This window comes from Epinephelus moara, chromosome 6 (genome assembly GCF_006386435.1).
Source record: "Epinephelus moara isolate mb chromosome 6, YSFRI_EMoa_1.0, whole genome shotgun sequence".
NCBI classification, from domain to species: domain Eukaryota; kingdom Metazoa; phylum Chordata; class Actinopteri; order Perciformes; family Serranidae; genus Epinephelus; species Epinephelus moara.
Window position 1 is genome coordinate 10,891,359 of NC_065511.1, and position 17,938 is coordinate 10,909,296.

Consider the following 17,938-nt stretch of genomic DNA (forward strand, 5'->3'; position numbering starts at 1 on the left):
GCCTGAACGCAACACAGGCTCCGCTCCATAGACTGTGTGTACAGTGCCGTGCTGTAGGTTCGGGCCAGGCTCGGTTATAATTGTCTTGGACTCGGGAAAATGCGTCCCGGCATTGCTCACCTGTGTCTGTGTGAGTGTGTGTGTGTGCGCACATCAGGGCCGAACTCCGCCGTGCATGATACAGAGAGACAGAAATGACATGCCATCGTGTTTTCCCATTATAAGGTGAAACGTTTCACCGTATAACACGATAAATAGTATTAATGTTATGTTATTATATGAAGAGTCCGTCGTGCAAAATAATATAACTTTAGTTTATGAAGAGATAAGACGGAGCCCTCTCCTCTCCTCTTATATGCTTTACTTACAAGTGTGTGAATTGACCTGGATATGAAGCGTCCGTAGCGCCAAATAATATAACGGTTGTTACTAAAGAGCTGAGACAAAAACAGAAATCAGCAGCGACGGTCATATTTTAGCACTGGTGGTGTGCCGCTGCATATAGGGGAAATACTGTAAGAGATGGTGGTTTCACTGAACAAACGCCTATTCTCAGCACATTTTATGCTGCTGCATTCAAAGCAATATCAGCCTAATAATTCCAGAATGATTAATTCTCACCAAGTAGAGCTCCTGAAGTCATCCGGTGGAAAATAATGCATCCTTAAAAAATATAAATCGCAATATATATCGTGTAATGTTATTTGACGTAGATGAAAACAAATGCTGTACAAATATTCTTTCATTTGTTCCATTTTAGATGACAGCGGTGGACCAATTTCATATTTGTTTACTTACACAAGCACTTATTTCTTGATAATAATAGAAACTCAATAAAATTAGTGTTGTTGACACCGAAAACCTGTAAGGTCTACTTTTTCTACACAGAAAATTCACAGGAGGAATTGATAAGGGAATCGATAAAGAATCGGATCGATAATGGCATTGATATCAATAAAATCCTATCAATTCCCATCCCTACAAAGGAGCAATCAATATTTTACACATGCAGTGTTGAGTCCTCTTTGTCAATTCCAATCAGGATTTGAGAGGTGGATGTCAATCTAATCTCACCATGTGGTCCCTACACTGTGGAGTCTGCTGCCATCAATACAGAGCCCTTTCACATAGAGTACCTTTGGGTTTAGCTACGGATAACAACTGTGTGTGTGTGTGTGTGTGTGTGTGTGTGTGTGTGCGTGTGTGTAGTATACTGAAGTATTTTAATGCACAAGGTCACATGTGAACATCTGATATTGTAAGGACCACAGGACTATAAAAACTACAAGTACTGTACAACAGATGTGCAAAAATAAAAATGAATGTCAGTACAGAAGTCTCAGTTTAGTTATGGCTGTGGAATGCAGGCGGTGTGCTTTCATCTTTCTAAATCTCAAAGAGAATTCACCTAGATTTCACATCAACTTTTAAGTCCTCACTAGATTACAGTACAGTAGCTTTTGAGGCAGATTTCAGTATTTACAGATATAAGGCCAACATTTCTACATGTGAATGGCCTTAACTGATCAAAGCAAAATCCTGTCCCCATTACAGCTGCTACGCCCGCCAAGCGATCCGTTTTAGCATGGCACATATGTAGATTACACTGATAACAGAGGCAAATTGTTGTGTCAAAATGATTCCACAGAGGTCGACAAAAGAAAACAACTGTAGACTTTAACATTAGCTCCATTAACTGGCTGAATATGTTGTGTCCAGCTGACTTTTTAGTGTTTCAACCTGACCTGTTTTAAGATCGGAAAATGACGGTGCATTTCCACAAGATCTGGCGAGAACATTACAGGATGCACTGCTCAAATCAACTGGCTGCTTGATGGGTGTATCCATTGGAAAAGGAAGGTTGGTACCAATGCTCTCCTGGACTCTATCGTGAAATGAACCTGACTGAATAAACACGCTGCTAGCTAGGCAGTCCCTGGTTCTCTGCTCGTAGATTCAAACAGTAAACAGCAGGGCGGCCTGCTCATAAACTTCCTGTTATTCAGTCTAAACAGTCTACCAAAAATCTATTTCTGAAAACATTTGAGGCGAGAAACAAGACAATGCCTCTGCTGAATCTTGGCTCATTTAAGAACTACACTGCCAAGGTTGAAAGCCTGATCAAAGTTTCATAGTGGTTGTTTTGGTTACAGTGCATTACATACCCATTTTTTAATCACGTTAGATGAAGTGTTGGGTGACCATCCCTTGTGTTGCTCTATGGAAGCAGACGTGTTCGATTCTGCGGACAATGAAAACTCAACCTGTTCTGACACAATTGCTAACATGACTAGCAAGCATGCTACAAAGCAGCTACCAAAAGTGTGGACGCAATGACTGTGCTTGGGGCAGTGATGACATTTGAACACAAGTGGTCAGCTGGAGATGCATGATAGGTACAGGTGTGAATAGCAATGTGTCTCAGCTGTCCACTTGTGACCGTCCATCCACCCATCCATCCATCCATTTGCAGCCACATATCTGAGGCCGGGTCATTGGGACAGCAGGCTGAGCAAAGTATTTCAGACGTCCCTCTTCCCAGCAACGCTTTCCAGCTCATCCTGGGGGACCCCGACCACACCAGACAAAATATGTATTCATTCAAGTTTGTTCTGGGTCTGCCCTGGGGCCTCCTACCAGTTCAACGTGCCTGGAACACCTCTAACAGGAGGCGCCCATCCTGCTCAGATGCCTAAACCACCTCAACTAATACCTTCTGACGCGGAAGAACAGCGGCTCTACTCCGAGCTACCTCTGGATGCCCAAGCTCCTTATCCTATCTCTAAGGCTGAGCCCAGCCACCCTTCTGAGAAAACTCATTTCATCAGCTTTATCCGCGACCTCATTCTCTCGGTCACTAACCCAGAGCTCATGACCATAGGTGAAGGTTGGGATGTGGATGGACCAGTAAATCAAAAGCTTTGCCTTCCAGCTCAGAACTCTCTTCACCACTTGCAACCGGATCACCCAAAATGCATGTTCATACCAGGTCTAAACAGGGCCTCTGACATAGTAGCATCTAGGACCGGCTTCCACACAGCATGGAAATACAACACAGTGGATGTGCCATCTGTTTTTTAACTACCCTGTAGCTCAAAAATCAAATTAGTATGAAATGCTTCTTGGCCTTGAAAATAACCCTGTAGCTACAAAGATAGCGAGCCAGAAATGTTACCATTTGCAGCTTATGTTAGACAAACACCCACTTTAATCCATTTCCTTCACTTTTGCTCTTTTATTTTTGGATTTGTAAAGGCTAAAAGAAGACACCACCCTCAAAAACTCGAGTATTGCTCTTTCCCCAGCCCAATGCACACTGCGTCATCATGTTGAGAAATCCAATGTTTGGCAGGCTTGCTGTGCCTTGTTACGGTTGCTAAGCTACAGTATGATTGAACAATTGCTATTTAGGAGATGGGTTTTGTGAATGGTCAATTCTTAACAGATTCAGTATGATAAAAATGTTTTGTATATGTTGCACTTCCAGATATTATTTTTTTCTCACCAGTTTGTTGTAAGAAATTTCACTTTGTCATTTCTTTCCTAATATTGACTGTTCACATATAAATTTAACTGAGCAATTTAACATTTCCAGGTTGCAACAGCCTCACCAGGTTATATAGCTGAAGGCTGTGAGAACAAAATTAGCTTTAAAAAGGTAATAAGCCAGCACATTATAACCTTATTGATTCAAAATGCAGCCTACTGTTCTATTATAATTCATGGGATAAATTATTCAAGAGAAATTAATTTGTGTTTTCAACAGAAGAATGAATGGGCTGTTTTCAGTGATGTATCTAGAACTAAATATAAACCAAACCAAAGCTGTGAACTGTTTCACCTAGGATTAAAACAACATGGAAGAAACAACCAAAAGCATTTTGTTTTGATCCACCTAACCCACCTTACACATACTGGCTGAGCCATGTGACCACTTCTACCTCGCAGTCAACATCCAGAAAAGCCAAAGTGATAAATGATTTATGCAGACTGTACGCTAGCACAAGCCACATTAAAAATACAGAATGTACACACAACCATGGAGGACTGTAAACTGGGTTTCCTAAATTTTCCACAAAGGCTTTGTGAGAGTGTTTACACTTCAGTTTAAAGAGTTCTCTGTGGTCTGCCTGTTAAGAAATGTGGTGGCTGAAAATAACAACTCCAAAGTGTATATGAGTAAAAATACTGAGCCTTAAATTATATATTTCACACACTTCACAGTGAACAAATAATGAAGGTGACCTGATATCAACCATCACCTTTGTGCACATCAATGTCTTTTCAAATCCAAAATCATCAGTGGAACATAGCTCACCAGAAATGTCAGCCATTATCAACAGAAGCCATTTTAAAAACGCCCTGAGATTTCTGCTGTCTTTTTTTTTTCTTTTGAGTTGATAAGAATAGATCAAAAGTGACATTGTGCTGACCTTTTGGTGCTGAACATCTTGGCAGCGTCTTCTTTCTTTCTGCTCAGAGGCTTTGCGAGGTCGTGGTTTGATGTTGACTTTTCAAACCTGCAGGAAGCACGCACACACGGATGAACACACACATACATACAAAGCAAAAAGACAGGGACGGGGGACAGAAGGAGAGAACAGTGAGATTTTCAGCATCACAGTCAGGTCGCCCTCAAGTTGTCTGAATGCCTTGGCCACGCTGACCCTCAACAACCTCCATTAGCTGGCCTCCAACTGAGCGATTCAAATTGACTGGGCATGGCAGGAGGCAATGAGCAGAGCATAACTCAGCCAACATGACAAAGACAATACATGGAGTCAAATGTCGACTTTAATAATCATTTGCTTTACTTCATGACAACAGCACCAATTTAAAGCCGAATGGAATTAATTAGCACTGAAGCTCAACTGGAGCGACGAGGAACAATTAAAATGCAATTAAAAAGGAGGACTATATAAATGCTTGTGTAGGCAAACATGTCACATGCAGGCAATTAAGTGGGACAGTCTCTGAATTGTTAAATCCCCAAACTGACTCTCTCTCTAGATGTCTGTGCTATACCTACCACATTGTATAATGGCTGGGAGTTAAGGTTATCAGAGACTGTGGAGGAGGAGCTGGAGTAAAAGAAGATAGGATTCAATAATTAATGTCTGTGCAGGCCTCACTTCTCACCCTCTCCTGTCTGTAATGAGATGAGTGGAGGGCCAGAGGGAAGGAGGGAAGGAAAGGGAAGGAGAATGGGCTGATTAAAGCGCCCAGCTCGGTCCCATCTACCTTCCTTCCCACCTCCATCAGTTAGACGCACCAACATGCACGCGCATACACACCATCTTATTTATAACACTTGGAGTGTGATTCCTCTCTCCTACACAGTGGCAGGGAGCAGGGAGCAGCTGAATAAGCAGGTGTTAAGGTTAACAAAGTAGTGTGACACTGGAAACATCTGATAATTCATTCAGGTGACAAAGAAACCGTGGATGTACTCAGTTCTGTAAGTAACCTAAGGCAGTGCAGCAGCCAACTTTGTGGCTTCTATGATTCACAGACGATAACAGAGGCAAGCAGCCAGAAAAATGTTAGAATACAAAAATTTTAATTTCTTCATATTGTATTTGGCAGAGTTTTACAGACAAAAAACGTTTTAAATACTGCCTGGGGTGAAGATTAACTGTTCTGACACTGCATTACTGTCAAGGTATGACGTGCATTTGATAATGCAATTAGCTGGATTAAGGACTTAAGTAGTCTCCCTGTTGGAAACCAAACAAAACACATATCTCTGATAAGGGCAAAAGCTATTGTCAACAGTTTGTCACCAGTTTCACTTTCCAGCTAGGGTGGCTTCACCACTGTACAAAATATATTTTATCAAACTAAAAGTCTACAACCATGTTAGCAGCTCTGTGAGGCTATGGTATATGAATGTTGCACACAGGCTAGGGCTGTACAATTAATAAAAATGTTATCAAAATCACAATGTGGTCAAGTATAATATACAAATAGCAGGAACCGCAATTAACATTAACATTTGCATTAACATACTAACATTGGCCATTTGGACATAGACTAAAGCCAGCAGTGATAAGAATGACATTTATTTGCAGTTTAAGATGGTTAGACCAGTAAATTAGCTTTGAGCAAAATGAAAATGCTGTTATGCTAACATGCTCCCAGTGACAAAGCTAACATGCTAATGTTTAGTTTGCAATAATAGCCAACTGAGTTTAGCATGTTAACATACTAACATTAGCCAGTTAGACACAGGCTAAAGCCAACGGTGATGACATATATTCGCTGTTAGGCCTATTTGGTCAGAAAATATAAGAAAAAATATAATATAATAATATATAATATAGAAAAAAATAAAAATTTGATGTAAAAAGTGCACTGCTAACAATTGTTTGCATGCTAGCTAACATAAGCCAATTGCTGCTGCAACAGCATGAAAACATACCTGCAAATGTCACTTTGGTCCCTTTGGATGCCAGTGTGGTCCTGACTTTTCAATACCAACATTTCAACAACACACTGTCTGACAGAGTTTGTTTACTTTTTCACTTGTCCCCCTGAGGGACAGCCTTCCTAATAATAATCCGAAAATCATAATACATTATAAAATCACCGACATCATGCAAAAAAGAATGACTAAATGTAATCCCTTCAGTTGGACTTAAAACCACAAATGCAGCCTCCTGGTGGCGCCAGAGAAAAAGTCAGGGGATCACCAAAGTTATTAGGATATATCCAAGCGGCAACCTCCATGATGAGTGAAGCCAATGCGTAAGTGCCAAAAAACTGCAGTACGTTGAATGGCCACTTGAGGCAGGCTCCAAAAGCTAGTCAATCCCCATCAGGGGTCGCGTTAACCGGATATTCTCGGTCATTGACCGTTTTTTTTACAACAATGACCGGAAAATCTGAATGCTGTCCGTCATTTTGACCGGTTGCAATTACCACCCCTGCCCACTTGGCGGCGGAGTGCACAGTCAGTGGTTTAAGTGGCTGCCGTTTTCACACTGCAGAGAAAAAGTCATTCATCTGCTTCATGTAGCGTTGTTGACATAACGGCCTGGACACACCGGACACGTTAGTGCCGCCGAAGTCCTGCAAGTATACTCGCAGGCGCTTGACTGTCCACACCACAGGCAGCGCATTTCTCCTGCGCTCGACTCCACTCGTCTGTTCCCGTCAGTACTCATTTTTTCACTTCAACAGGTCATTTTAAACATGGGTAAGTCCATATTTCAATCGTTTTTTATTACGTAATAAGTTAATGACAATTTGTCATTGAATGTCCATGTATTGAGCGTGTTGGATAAATACTGAATGAATAGGGCATATTGTTCTGACCATTTTATTTATGTAGTTATGCCTGTAGGCTCGGTGACACAAAATTAAAATTGGAATGAAGTGATTAGGGTATTGAAAAATGTGTTCGGTTATGCACTGTTGTGTTATTTTAAATTATAAACACGGTATTTTCTCCTCACGTTGCTCAGTGCGAGCTGTTATTTTATTTTGAAAATTGGCCGGATTCTCTCGTCTTTTCTGTGTCCGACTTCCTGTTTGGTACGATCCACTCTACCCAGCTTGACAGAAGCGCTCGCAGCACGGGTGTGTGGATGTCTGTTCTTTTTGTTCATGTCCTTATTAATGCACACTTTATAACTTGCTTGTTGGATTTATTAAAAACAAACGAATGAAAACTAAATGTCTTTGAATATCTTTATTATCATTTAAAAACGAAAATTAAAATGACCGGTAAAAATAGATTATGACCGGATTTTTACGACCCTGTCGGTCAAAATGACCGGCGACGAAAAAGTCTAGCGCAACCTCTGATCCCCATAGACCCCCCATGTTAAAATTCTCAACTTTACAGCACAAATAAACATATTTACTGCCTGGTACAAAAAAACGTTTTTGGTCTCTATAGCTAATTTCCCCTTTCATGCAGCCAGCTAGTTGTGTTTTCTGTTTGTTCATGTCATGTGATTTTGTGGTTGTCTGTGTGATTTTGTGGTTGTTAGCAATTATGAAGCGACCTTGGGTTTCTTGAAAGGCGCTATATAAAATTGATTTATTATTATTATTATTATTATTATTATTAACTGTACAGGGGGTGAATTTTTTTATAACTCATCTGTTTAAATTTTATTAAGGCTTAAAGTTGTGCATAGTTAAGGGCGTGGTCACTTTGAGTGACAGGTGACGCCATCACAGGTGGCTAACTTGCCGCTCTCTGTCTGCTAGGCATCATCTCAGCTAATTCGCAAGTCATTGAACGCTGACCTCTCAGCAGTGTTTGTGCCTTTTGGATATTTTGTTTTGTGAGGGAGCTGGCACCAAGCGGGAGCAGCCAACACCACAGGGCTAGCCAAAGTAGCGTAGCTTGTTAGCCTTAGCTAACTTAGCTTCGAGTGAGGTGGGCATGTTTAAGCAACCAGGTTTCATTTGGCCCGCCTCTTTGCCCATTTTTGATTGGCCGGGAGTTGGGCGGAGTCAGGCACTGCCAAGATGGCGACGGCCAGAGCAGTCTACTTTAAACTTCAAACTCGCTCCTCAGAAACCAATGGGTGACGTCACGGTGACTACGTCCAAGGATGTCTACACAAAATTTTATGGTGACCCATATGATAGCTGTTGAGATATTTCACTCTGGAAAATCTTTGAACGTTAAAGCAGTACATCATGTTCAAACAGGTTCTGTTTTTTTATATCTCAAACATTTCACACTATAATGTTAGCAGGGGGACGTTAATGAGATGAGAAATACCTTGCCATAAAGGGCTGCAGGTACATGCACACTGACAGCCAATTATTCTAAAATATTTCATTTCATTAAAGCGAACTGTTTATCTAATCTGAGGGAAAATTCACAGCCCAGGGAGTACAGGGAGATAATTTAAAAGAGTCGCATAATTTCCTTTTCCAATGCAGCTAAAATGTGACTCATCCTCCCATTCGTCAGTGTTCCAGGGCTTTAAAACTGTTACAGACTGCTTTGCCCAACCCAGCATTTTCCACAGAAAAATAATAACAAACCTTTAAGCTTCCAGGGGTCTATACTGCACCAAGACAAAAACTGAAAATACATTTAGACGTTATTTGGGATTATATGAGGTCAGTTTCAACTGCCGGTGGTCTTACAGTGAGCCCTAACCAATAAGTTTCTTATTCAAGCACTATACCTTCAAATGAAAAGCAACGTGAAGCCAACAAAGATGACCGGTAGACAGTAATATAGGAATAACAAACATGGATTCAAATAAACCCAGCTACTGGATAGTTGTTGTTTTTTTGGCTGTATCACAAGAATTAAGTGCATTTGACTGTCTCCATTAAAGTCATGTGACATTGCATTTGGATATTCTTTTCTTCTCGATTGTTCTGTATTCATGTTCCATTTGTTTAGCTAAAAATGCAGAATGTACAAAATTGGTATTTGGCTTTGACCTTGTCACTCCCTGCAAGGATACACCAAGCTCAGCTCAGGAAAACTTACTCAGAGCCCACAGGTGAGTGCTGGGATTAAGGTGGGGCTTATGAAATCTGTGTAAGAACAGCAGCAGTAGCAGTTAATGACTGAAGTGCTTGCGGCAGAGTTTTCAAGGGAGTTTTGCATTCATGGTTGATACTAAAGTACATTAAATTAACTTTTAAAGCAAGTAGCTAATGTTATGTGCACCACACTTTGGTTTTCTGCTTGACCCATCTTAAAGATTTACAATGAACAGACCATTGTTTTGTTCTGTCACTCAGAACAAACTGGTCATAAAATGTCATTCCTCCTTTTGAAGTGCTTGTGATCAGTCGTCTATTAGCAGATTTGGTGTGGTTCCATTTTGTTTTTGGAATTAGTGTTAGATAATGGACATTCCTCAGTTTTAGATCATTTCCTTCTGTGCAGTGGGAGTAAAATGGTAATTAAATGTACGCTGTTTGTGTTTGAAGAATTGAGTTAGCTGTGGTGACAGTTAACAGGTCATTTTAGCTCAGTTAAGCAGCAGATGAAGAACAAGGCGCTTAACTGCACCAAAAATCAATTTAATTTAACTAGAAAAATGCACTCAGTTGAGTGTAGATCTCCTGCAGGTGTAAATGAGGGCATGTGTGGAACTAGGAAGTGCAGGACAGTAGTGGCTGGGAATAGGGATTTATTCATCTTGTATCGTGCCTAACTTTGGTGGATGATAAAATATCAGGTATGGATATAATTTGCAGATGCTCTGGCTCAAAATGAGACCAAACTTGGATGTCAGTTTTTGAGCTACAACAATGGCCAAAATGTGGCCAGCAAGCAAGGCTTGTTATTTACCGAGCCCATTGCCCTTAATGCCTTTTACGATGTAATTTTGATGATTACTTGCGGCCCCTACTGGCTGGGTAAGTGGAGTGAGGAGTTAGCAGTCAATGATGGTATAAAACAGTCAATAAAACAGGCTTTTCAATAATTGTGAATCAGGGCAACTACAAAAAGTCCTTGAGCATAAATTCAAACACGTGCATGCAAAAAAATAGGCTAGTGGGTCCAGTAGTAGGCTATTAGAGATTATCTGCAGACAGACAGACCGACAGAAAAATACACCTATGCACACACACACACACACACACACACACACACACACACACACACACACACACACAACTTAACACAGGATCCCCTCCAGGCTTATGCCTGGCTGAGATAATTAAAATGACCTTTGTTGTCAAAATAAAGTTCCAGTAAGAAATTTGCTGCAAAATTTTAACCCTACATATTACAGATGAGGCAGACCTGCATGGGACTAAGAATACTATTGTCTACAATGGCGAGTATAGCATTGACAGCGGTTGCAAGGGCATAAGTAAATCATTAAGTCTACATTGGATATTGGCTCATTTGTATGGTATATTGGTCTTTCTGCACTATCATCAATGCATAAACCTACACCATAACAATGACCCAGTGGAGCCATGTGGTTCCTCCTGACACGAGCAGAACTTGTCTACTTCTATCTCAATGGCAAAAGAACCTTGTTTGAGGATGTTTTTCCTGCCGAGCTTCATTAAGCCAGCCTTGTGTTTCAGCTTAATTGTCTCTGTGCGTGCAGAGCATCCTGACAAACACTATCAGCATCCAAGCATGTAATGGATTGAGGCGAATCCCTCAGACAGAAAGAGGGACAGCAGGTATCGCCAGTGCTCGGGTGTGCATTTTTGCTGGAAGCTGCCGGCCGTAAAACAACAATGACACAGGGGCAATGAGTTCGGCCTAACGCACGCAGCTTTAAGTTGAGGGCTGACAGAGCTATTTCACACACACAACAGAGATGAGCTAAGCATGTACCCAGTGCACTGTTAACACAAACAACTGCAAACACATCAGACCAAATATGCCGAGGCAAACAGAGCAAATTCTATCCGCTGTATCAAATCCATACTGCTTTAGATGTAAATTTAAATCCTCCCTGACGCCCGGTTTATGAATGAGGAGAGGAGAAGGTGAATAAAGATGTGCTGGTTCCTGGATGAAATCCAGAGTGTGAGCAGGAGAAGTGGAGTATTGATCAGAGGCAGGATTAGCTGGCCCAGCATGCAGCTAAATCAGTAACAGCCATGAAGGAGCACAGAGGAAAGAAAACAACACAACACCAGCCATGCAACACAGAAGGTATAGCTCAGATATTTCAAAGCTTTTGCTTTTCCAATACGCCTCGCAAACATTCAAGAAAGAGCAGGAAAGGCTGAATTCTGGCCACTCTAAACAGCTCAGATAGTGTAGGCAATACTTTGTATAAATCAATTTCTATTGTTGGGTATGTTGACCGTATTGATACTTGCCATCGGCTTGAAGGGTGAATAGTTCACTGCACACCATTTCTCAGTGTGTAAAATGTCCGGTGCAGCTTACATACAGAAAATGTCCATGTTTCCTTACAGTAAAGCACAAAGTAAAGCACTCAGTGAAGAGAAACCAATGCCTATTTTGAAATTATGAATATTTGGTGGGTATTAAATTCTAATATAGTCCAGTAGCTGCAGTGGCATTTCAATCAGGGACTGATTCGCTGCAGCGATATGACTCATCTTCCCTTCTGTTCTCCACTCCTGTCCCCTGGTTGTCCCATTGTCTGCACCTCACCATTGTTTACATCTCTCCCCCTCCGGTCCCTCATCTCTCCTTTCTACCCAATTCATTTCCTTGGCTGTGTCTGGCGGCGCACACAGAGCCTGATTGCAGTACGTTTCCTGAACTAATAGGGGTCACATTAGCCTGGCAGGAAACACAATGCCATTATGGAAATGTTCAGTCAATTACTTGGCAACGAATAAACACCCTCTCTGTCATTTTTTACTCTCATATTTGCGTTGGGCTTATAGTTGCAATGCATGATTGTTATCTGCTCAGGGGCATCTTATCTGCATCTCCTGGAGGAACTCGGCAATATGCTTGAGGTCAGTTGTGTCATTGTTGCATTGTTGGGTTGCGCTGGATGAGAGCATTTCCCCTGCAAATAACACATCACAATGTAAATTTTGCCAGTCAGTTGTCAGTGGAAAGGGATAATGGATTCATCACGTTGGATTTCCATGTCTACATATCATGTGGCCTTAATTGTATTCATGTATCGACACTATCTTCAGGGAAATTTAGACTTAAGAATAACAACAAATTTATGTTTAAATTGGACAATGTATTTCTTTTTACTGACTGGATTGATTTGGACGGAGAAGCTAAAAATATAACTAGATATAAAAGTAAAATAACTTTAACACATTAAGGGGTTCAAAGCAACTAATGGATCAGAGTTCTCCAGTTTACTTCCTCATTTCCCACCATCTAATAAAGCACCAAGAGGCTCATTCTAGTCTGAATCATAACAGCTATATCATCTTATAGACAGCGTGCTTTGGGTAATATTATCTATGCTCATGAGAATGCCACTGCAATGAGGTTAAAATATGGAAGACTATAAATGTTTCTTAAATTACCATTTCCACTAAACAGAATACGAGCTCTGGCTGAGTCCCTTTAATGTTTTATTAAACTTTTTAAATTTGGTCCCATAATGAATTTGAATACACGATAACAAGGTTAAAAAAAAAAAAAAGAGCTCCCTGAAACACTAATGGCTTGAGGAAATTGTTGTACAGCTCTTAATATATACTATGAGATATGATGGAGACATGGGCTGGTAAGGCTAGACATTGCGTAGAAAACTATTTCCACCAGCTTTTACAGACTTTTTGACTCTCAGCAGTCAGAAATTAAAGCATATTATTTAAGGGCGAGGAAAAAAATTGATTCTTTAGATGCATTGTGATTCTCTCTAGAAAGGTTACGTCTCCATGCAGAAAAGTCAATAATTCTAAATGTAAAAGCCAATTCTTGCCAATTTGACTGCCTGTAGCAATTGCAGCAAATGCAAGATAGAGCTCTATGTTGTTACAGCTGACACAATTGGATGGTAAAAAGTAACAGATGTAAAGAAATGCCTCATGTTTATGTCGCAGCAAGCAACCACACAGTGAGAAGGTCATGTATAGAAATCAAAAATTTTGATGATAAAAGATGCATCAATAATGGTTTTATAATAGCTCTCATGAATAGCTCTCTGAATTTAAATTGAATAATCTAGCAATGAGACATGTCTGAAGGGTCCTACTCCTATTGACTGTGAATACAGAGAACACAGACAGTCCAAAATCCTGCTGAACAATTTTGCAACTTCCTGTACCAGAAGAGAAACCAGCACTCATCAAAAACGTTGTGCCTTCATTAATTAATTTGTGAAGAGAAGGCAGTTAAACAAAAGAAAGATGCTAAATTTAAATGACATATTGGAGACACGTGGGAAGTAAAGTGAAAAATATATATATTTTTTTAAAACTTTAAAAGAGGGAGGAGAATGTGAAGAAAAAGTGAGACATTTTGGAAAACACCCTTGTTTATGTTGTTGCCCAGGGTAAGATGAGAAGATCGATACCACTCTCATATCTTTACACTAAATATGAAGCTAAAACCAGCAGACCGTCTGTTCAGCTTTTGCTGCTGGCTCTAGCCTCATTTAAATCTTCTCTTCTAAATCTTGACAAGAAAGCAAATGGCAACATGTCAAACTACTTCCAAATTCATCTCTCGTTAAGATGAACCGTAGCTCTGCAAAGATATAAAGATATTCCAAGGTCTGAATTTTAGTCAAAAAAATCTCACAAGTGTCAATCTTAGGAAGTAGTCTTGAATCAAGGTTTACTCTCTGGCTTTTTCAGAGCTTTCAAGTAAAAGAAACTGGCTCATTTGTCATCACATGATTTCAGTGTGGAACATTAGTCATGTGATAAAAAATGGTTGTACATGGGGGAGATCATAACCCTAGTGGTCTGTGGTGCTACATTTGGATTAGGCCCATCACAATAAGGACTTTGTTTGTTGTATGATATAATGTCCCAGAAATAATATATAATAATAATAATATTATTTCAATTTCATGCCACTGATGGTGATAATATAATGCAAGTAATCCATTTCAAAGAACAATTATTTTTTAAATTAATTAATAAAGAATATTCAGACACTTGAACTAGAATATGACAAAAAAAAACAAACATATTTTTTAAAAGTAATGAACACCTTAATATATGCAAAAAGTATACGTAAAATTAACGTAACTTTAAAAGGAGTAGTCCAAAATCACTCAGTTTGAGATTTAATACAAAATTTGCCCAACAAACTACTACTAGACAAGCTTAGTGATTTCCGGGAACACTGCAGTCACCTCCATGATACAGCCAGGGTGCTGGTGGATTTACGGAGTGGAGGATGAAGTTGTTGGAGCATAAAAAAAAATACTATAAACAACGGACTTCTTGGCTTGTTGCCAAGGGTTGGCAAAGTAAATAAGGACTATTAAGACTGTACCTCTCACTCCAAAAGTGCAGCTGCAGGCTACTGGTAAGCTACGCTGTGTCGTCTTTTACGTGTTGTTTTAAGTGGGCAGGGGTGGAGAGAAAAAAACAGAATTAACGCCTTGTGATTGTAGGCCTCCGCGCACCAGTTATGGTTAACATCCATGTCTGTCACAGTCACACTGAAGTTTACCTTTGACCTTTTTGTCATCATTGTCATCAATGTCATCATTTCATCCGTTATCCTATTAGACTTTTCTTGTAAAATTTTGTCAGAATTAGCAGGCATGAATTACTGAGTTTTGGCCAAAAACATGTTTTTTTTAAGGTCACAGTGACCCCAAATTCTAATCAGTTCACTGTTGAGTCTCAGTGGATGTTTGTGCCAAATTTGAGGAAACAACCTCAAGGCATTTCAGACATCATGTTCACAAGAATGAGGTGGACGCAAAGTCACAGTGACCTCGACCTTCGACTATCAAAATCTAATAGGTTCATTGGTGAGTCCAAGTGGATGTGTGTACCAAATGTAAATGTAGTTGTTCTTGAGATATCAAGTTCAAGAGAATGGAACGTACAGAAGTAGGGACGGACGGAAAACCCAAAAACATAACGCCTCAAGCCGATGGTGAGGGAACCCCTGCTGTTTACTGTGGCATCGTGTTGGCTAAAATGCTGGCGATATTCTTGTGTAAACAAACACACATGTAAACACAACAGGCAATATCGAGGTCAGCAAAATGATCGAGGTCACGTTCACATATGTTTGATAAGCTGATAATGTAAGAGGCCTGGTCGGGATGATAATGACACCTGAGGCAGTTCTGACGGTCTGATCAGTTGCGACACCCAACAGTTGTGTCCCTATTTTTAATAAAGTCAGAATAATCTGCGGTATAGACAGATGTAGAATCCTAGAGAGTTCCCTCTTGGAACATTTTCCTCAATTCCTTCAACTTTCAAGCCCACATGAGAAATACTAACTCCTGCACATTACATAAAAACATGTCATACTGTAGCTCTAATAGGAGGCACAGTCAATGAAAGGGTCGATGAAAAAATGAACCACTTAAAGCGATATTGACATGTGGGGCCTAGCAACAAAGTCATTCCTCACACCAAGGGAGCGATTCTCTTTTCTTACTTGCTTGTACAATATAACATCATCCCAGTCAGGAACTACACAGCCCCATGAGATTACATTATGCCAAGAAAACTACTGAGAATCTCTTCTTCACAGTTCACCGTTTACCCAAAATAAACCTCTGTCTTCCTAAGTAGATCTATTCCTGTCTGTGAGTGTTCCTGAGGTTTCTTCGTGCATGGAGGCTGCACATGACGATGACAATGGTGGGGAGAAAAAAAAAAGAGAAAACCTCAGCTTTCCAGCAGAGTAGCTCATGGCAAGGTATGTACGGGAGCTAGAACACTGTCAGTTTGAGTTAAAGACACGTACACAGTTGAGTTGGGGACTGCTTTCTGCTGAGTCACTCCACTGTGTGATATTAGGCTGACAGAGACAAATGCCCGTGAAGTATCAGTCAAAAATGACCCCATCCCCTTGCTTTGATTCAATTAGCTTTCAAGCAGTGTCCCAAAGTGGAACCAAAGGCAATGTTCGCTCAACTTAAGTGACGGGGCCAAATCAGATTTTAGTTTGCTGACAGCATCGCCTTCTTCCCATCAAGTTACGTGGCACTGGTTTTGTGATGTATGTCATCTGGCTGTCACATTATCACTCCATTGGCAAGGAAGGAAACGTACTCAGAACATGCCCTTAATTTACCCCGACAGCTATTTCGGAGATAAGTTTGGTCGTTAAAGTAAAATTTGCAGATTTATCAGAAAACGTCTGCCTGTGCAGGGGAGGAAAACGGTAGCACGGAGGAAATGAGCTGAGATTCATCACTCTCAAACCAGTTCAAGGGAAACCGATTTAATCACTTTATGAAACATCAACATCCAAACAGTGCTTCCACCATCCTTTATCCTATCCATATAATCAGTGATTAGGGTTACATGGCCGGCCCCCGATGCATCGTGGGCCAAGTAGACTGAGAGGAGGCAGAATAAGAGGGTGGTTTGCTGCTATGCTCCAGAAAGGGGGAGGAGACATGGGGGGGGGGTCACTGGGTTGGGTTCCTGTGGCTTAGCATGGCAAATCCTCTGTAATCCTCTAACCAGTCCCATGGCGCTGTTTACTATATGTAGGTAAAGCTATTATGGACCCAGACCAAGCCTGTCCTGCTACTGTGCAAACTACATCCTACAACTGCTTCCTCCAGTCCTCCACTATTGTTCACCTGTTCTTTAAAGAGGACTGCTGAGGCTGTTTATCCTCCGTAAGTCTCTTTTGAGATTATCATCATTAGACAGTGGAATAACAGTGAGGCAGCCAGACAAAAGAGATAAAAAACACATACACAGGGGCAAAGAAACAAATCATTCCTCAGGGTATTTATACCAAAAATGAGGGAGGGCTGCAGGGGTGCTGCTTTATGGCCTGCAGTCTGGCTGCGTAATCACAGCTGTCTTTAGATACAAAGTAAAATTATAGCTGCTGCACAGCAATGGGTCGGGTCCAAGCATTTAAGGCAATTCTGAGCAACAAGCAGAAGAATTGGAAGACATTTAGGAATTTAACAACACAATCTGCCTTTTGCATCAGTGGGGCTTGAACTCACAACCTCTGAGACTAAGAATCAATTTCTATCTCACTGAGCTAATTAGTCAGTGACAATTCATGTGTAGCTTCACAAATTGACCAAGCCAGACGTGCAGGTTTAGCAGCCGTCCATGCATGCAAAAGCAGATTTCAAACCACTGTAAAAAATTCAGTTATCGAAACAAAAATCTGAAAATACACATAATGCATCTAGACAGCATGGAGATGTTGGTAATTTATTTTAACAATGATTGATTTGCTTCATAAGTGAAAATCTGATGTTTAAAATTGCCATTTTTACATTGACTCCAATTGTTCACATTAGAGCAAAATTCAAAATGCTGTCAAAAATTCAGTTTTTGAGATAAAATTCTGAAATTTGCCACACATCATCTACCATGACTCTAGAATTTTGTC

At 40.5% G+C, this 17,938-nt stretch overlaps 1 protein-coding gene across 1 annotated transcript in view; it reads right to left on the bottom strand.

Moving 5' to 3' along the window:
• Nucleotides 1-17,938, bottom strand: part of oxr1a (oxidation resistance 1a) — a 210,943-nt gene that overhangs the window by 187,259 nt on the left and 5,746 nt on the right. Inside the window, exon 2 of the mRNA XM_050045734.1 lies at nucleotides 4,434-4,520. Within this exon, the coding sequence (XP_049901691.1) occupies nucleotides 4,434-4,450 (17 nt within the window). The 5' untranslated portion in view covers nucleotides 4,451-4,520. The remainder of the gene's footprint in view (nucleotides 1-4,433; nucleotides 4,521-17,938) is intronic.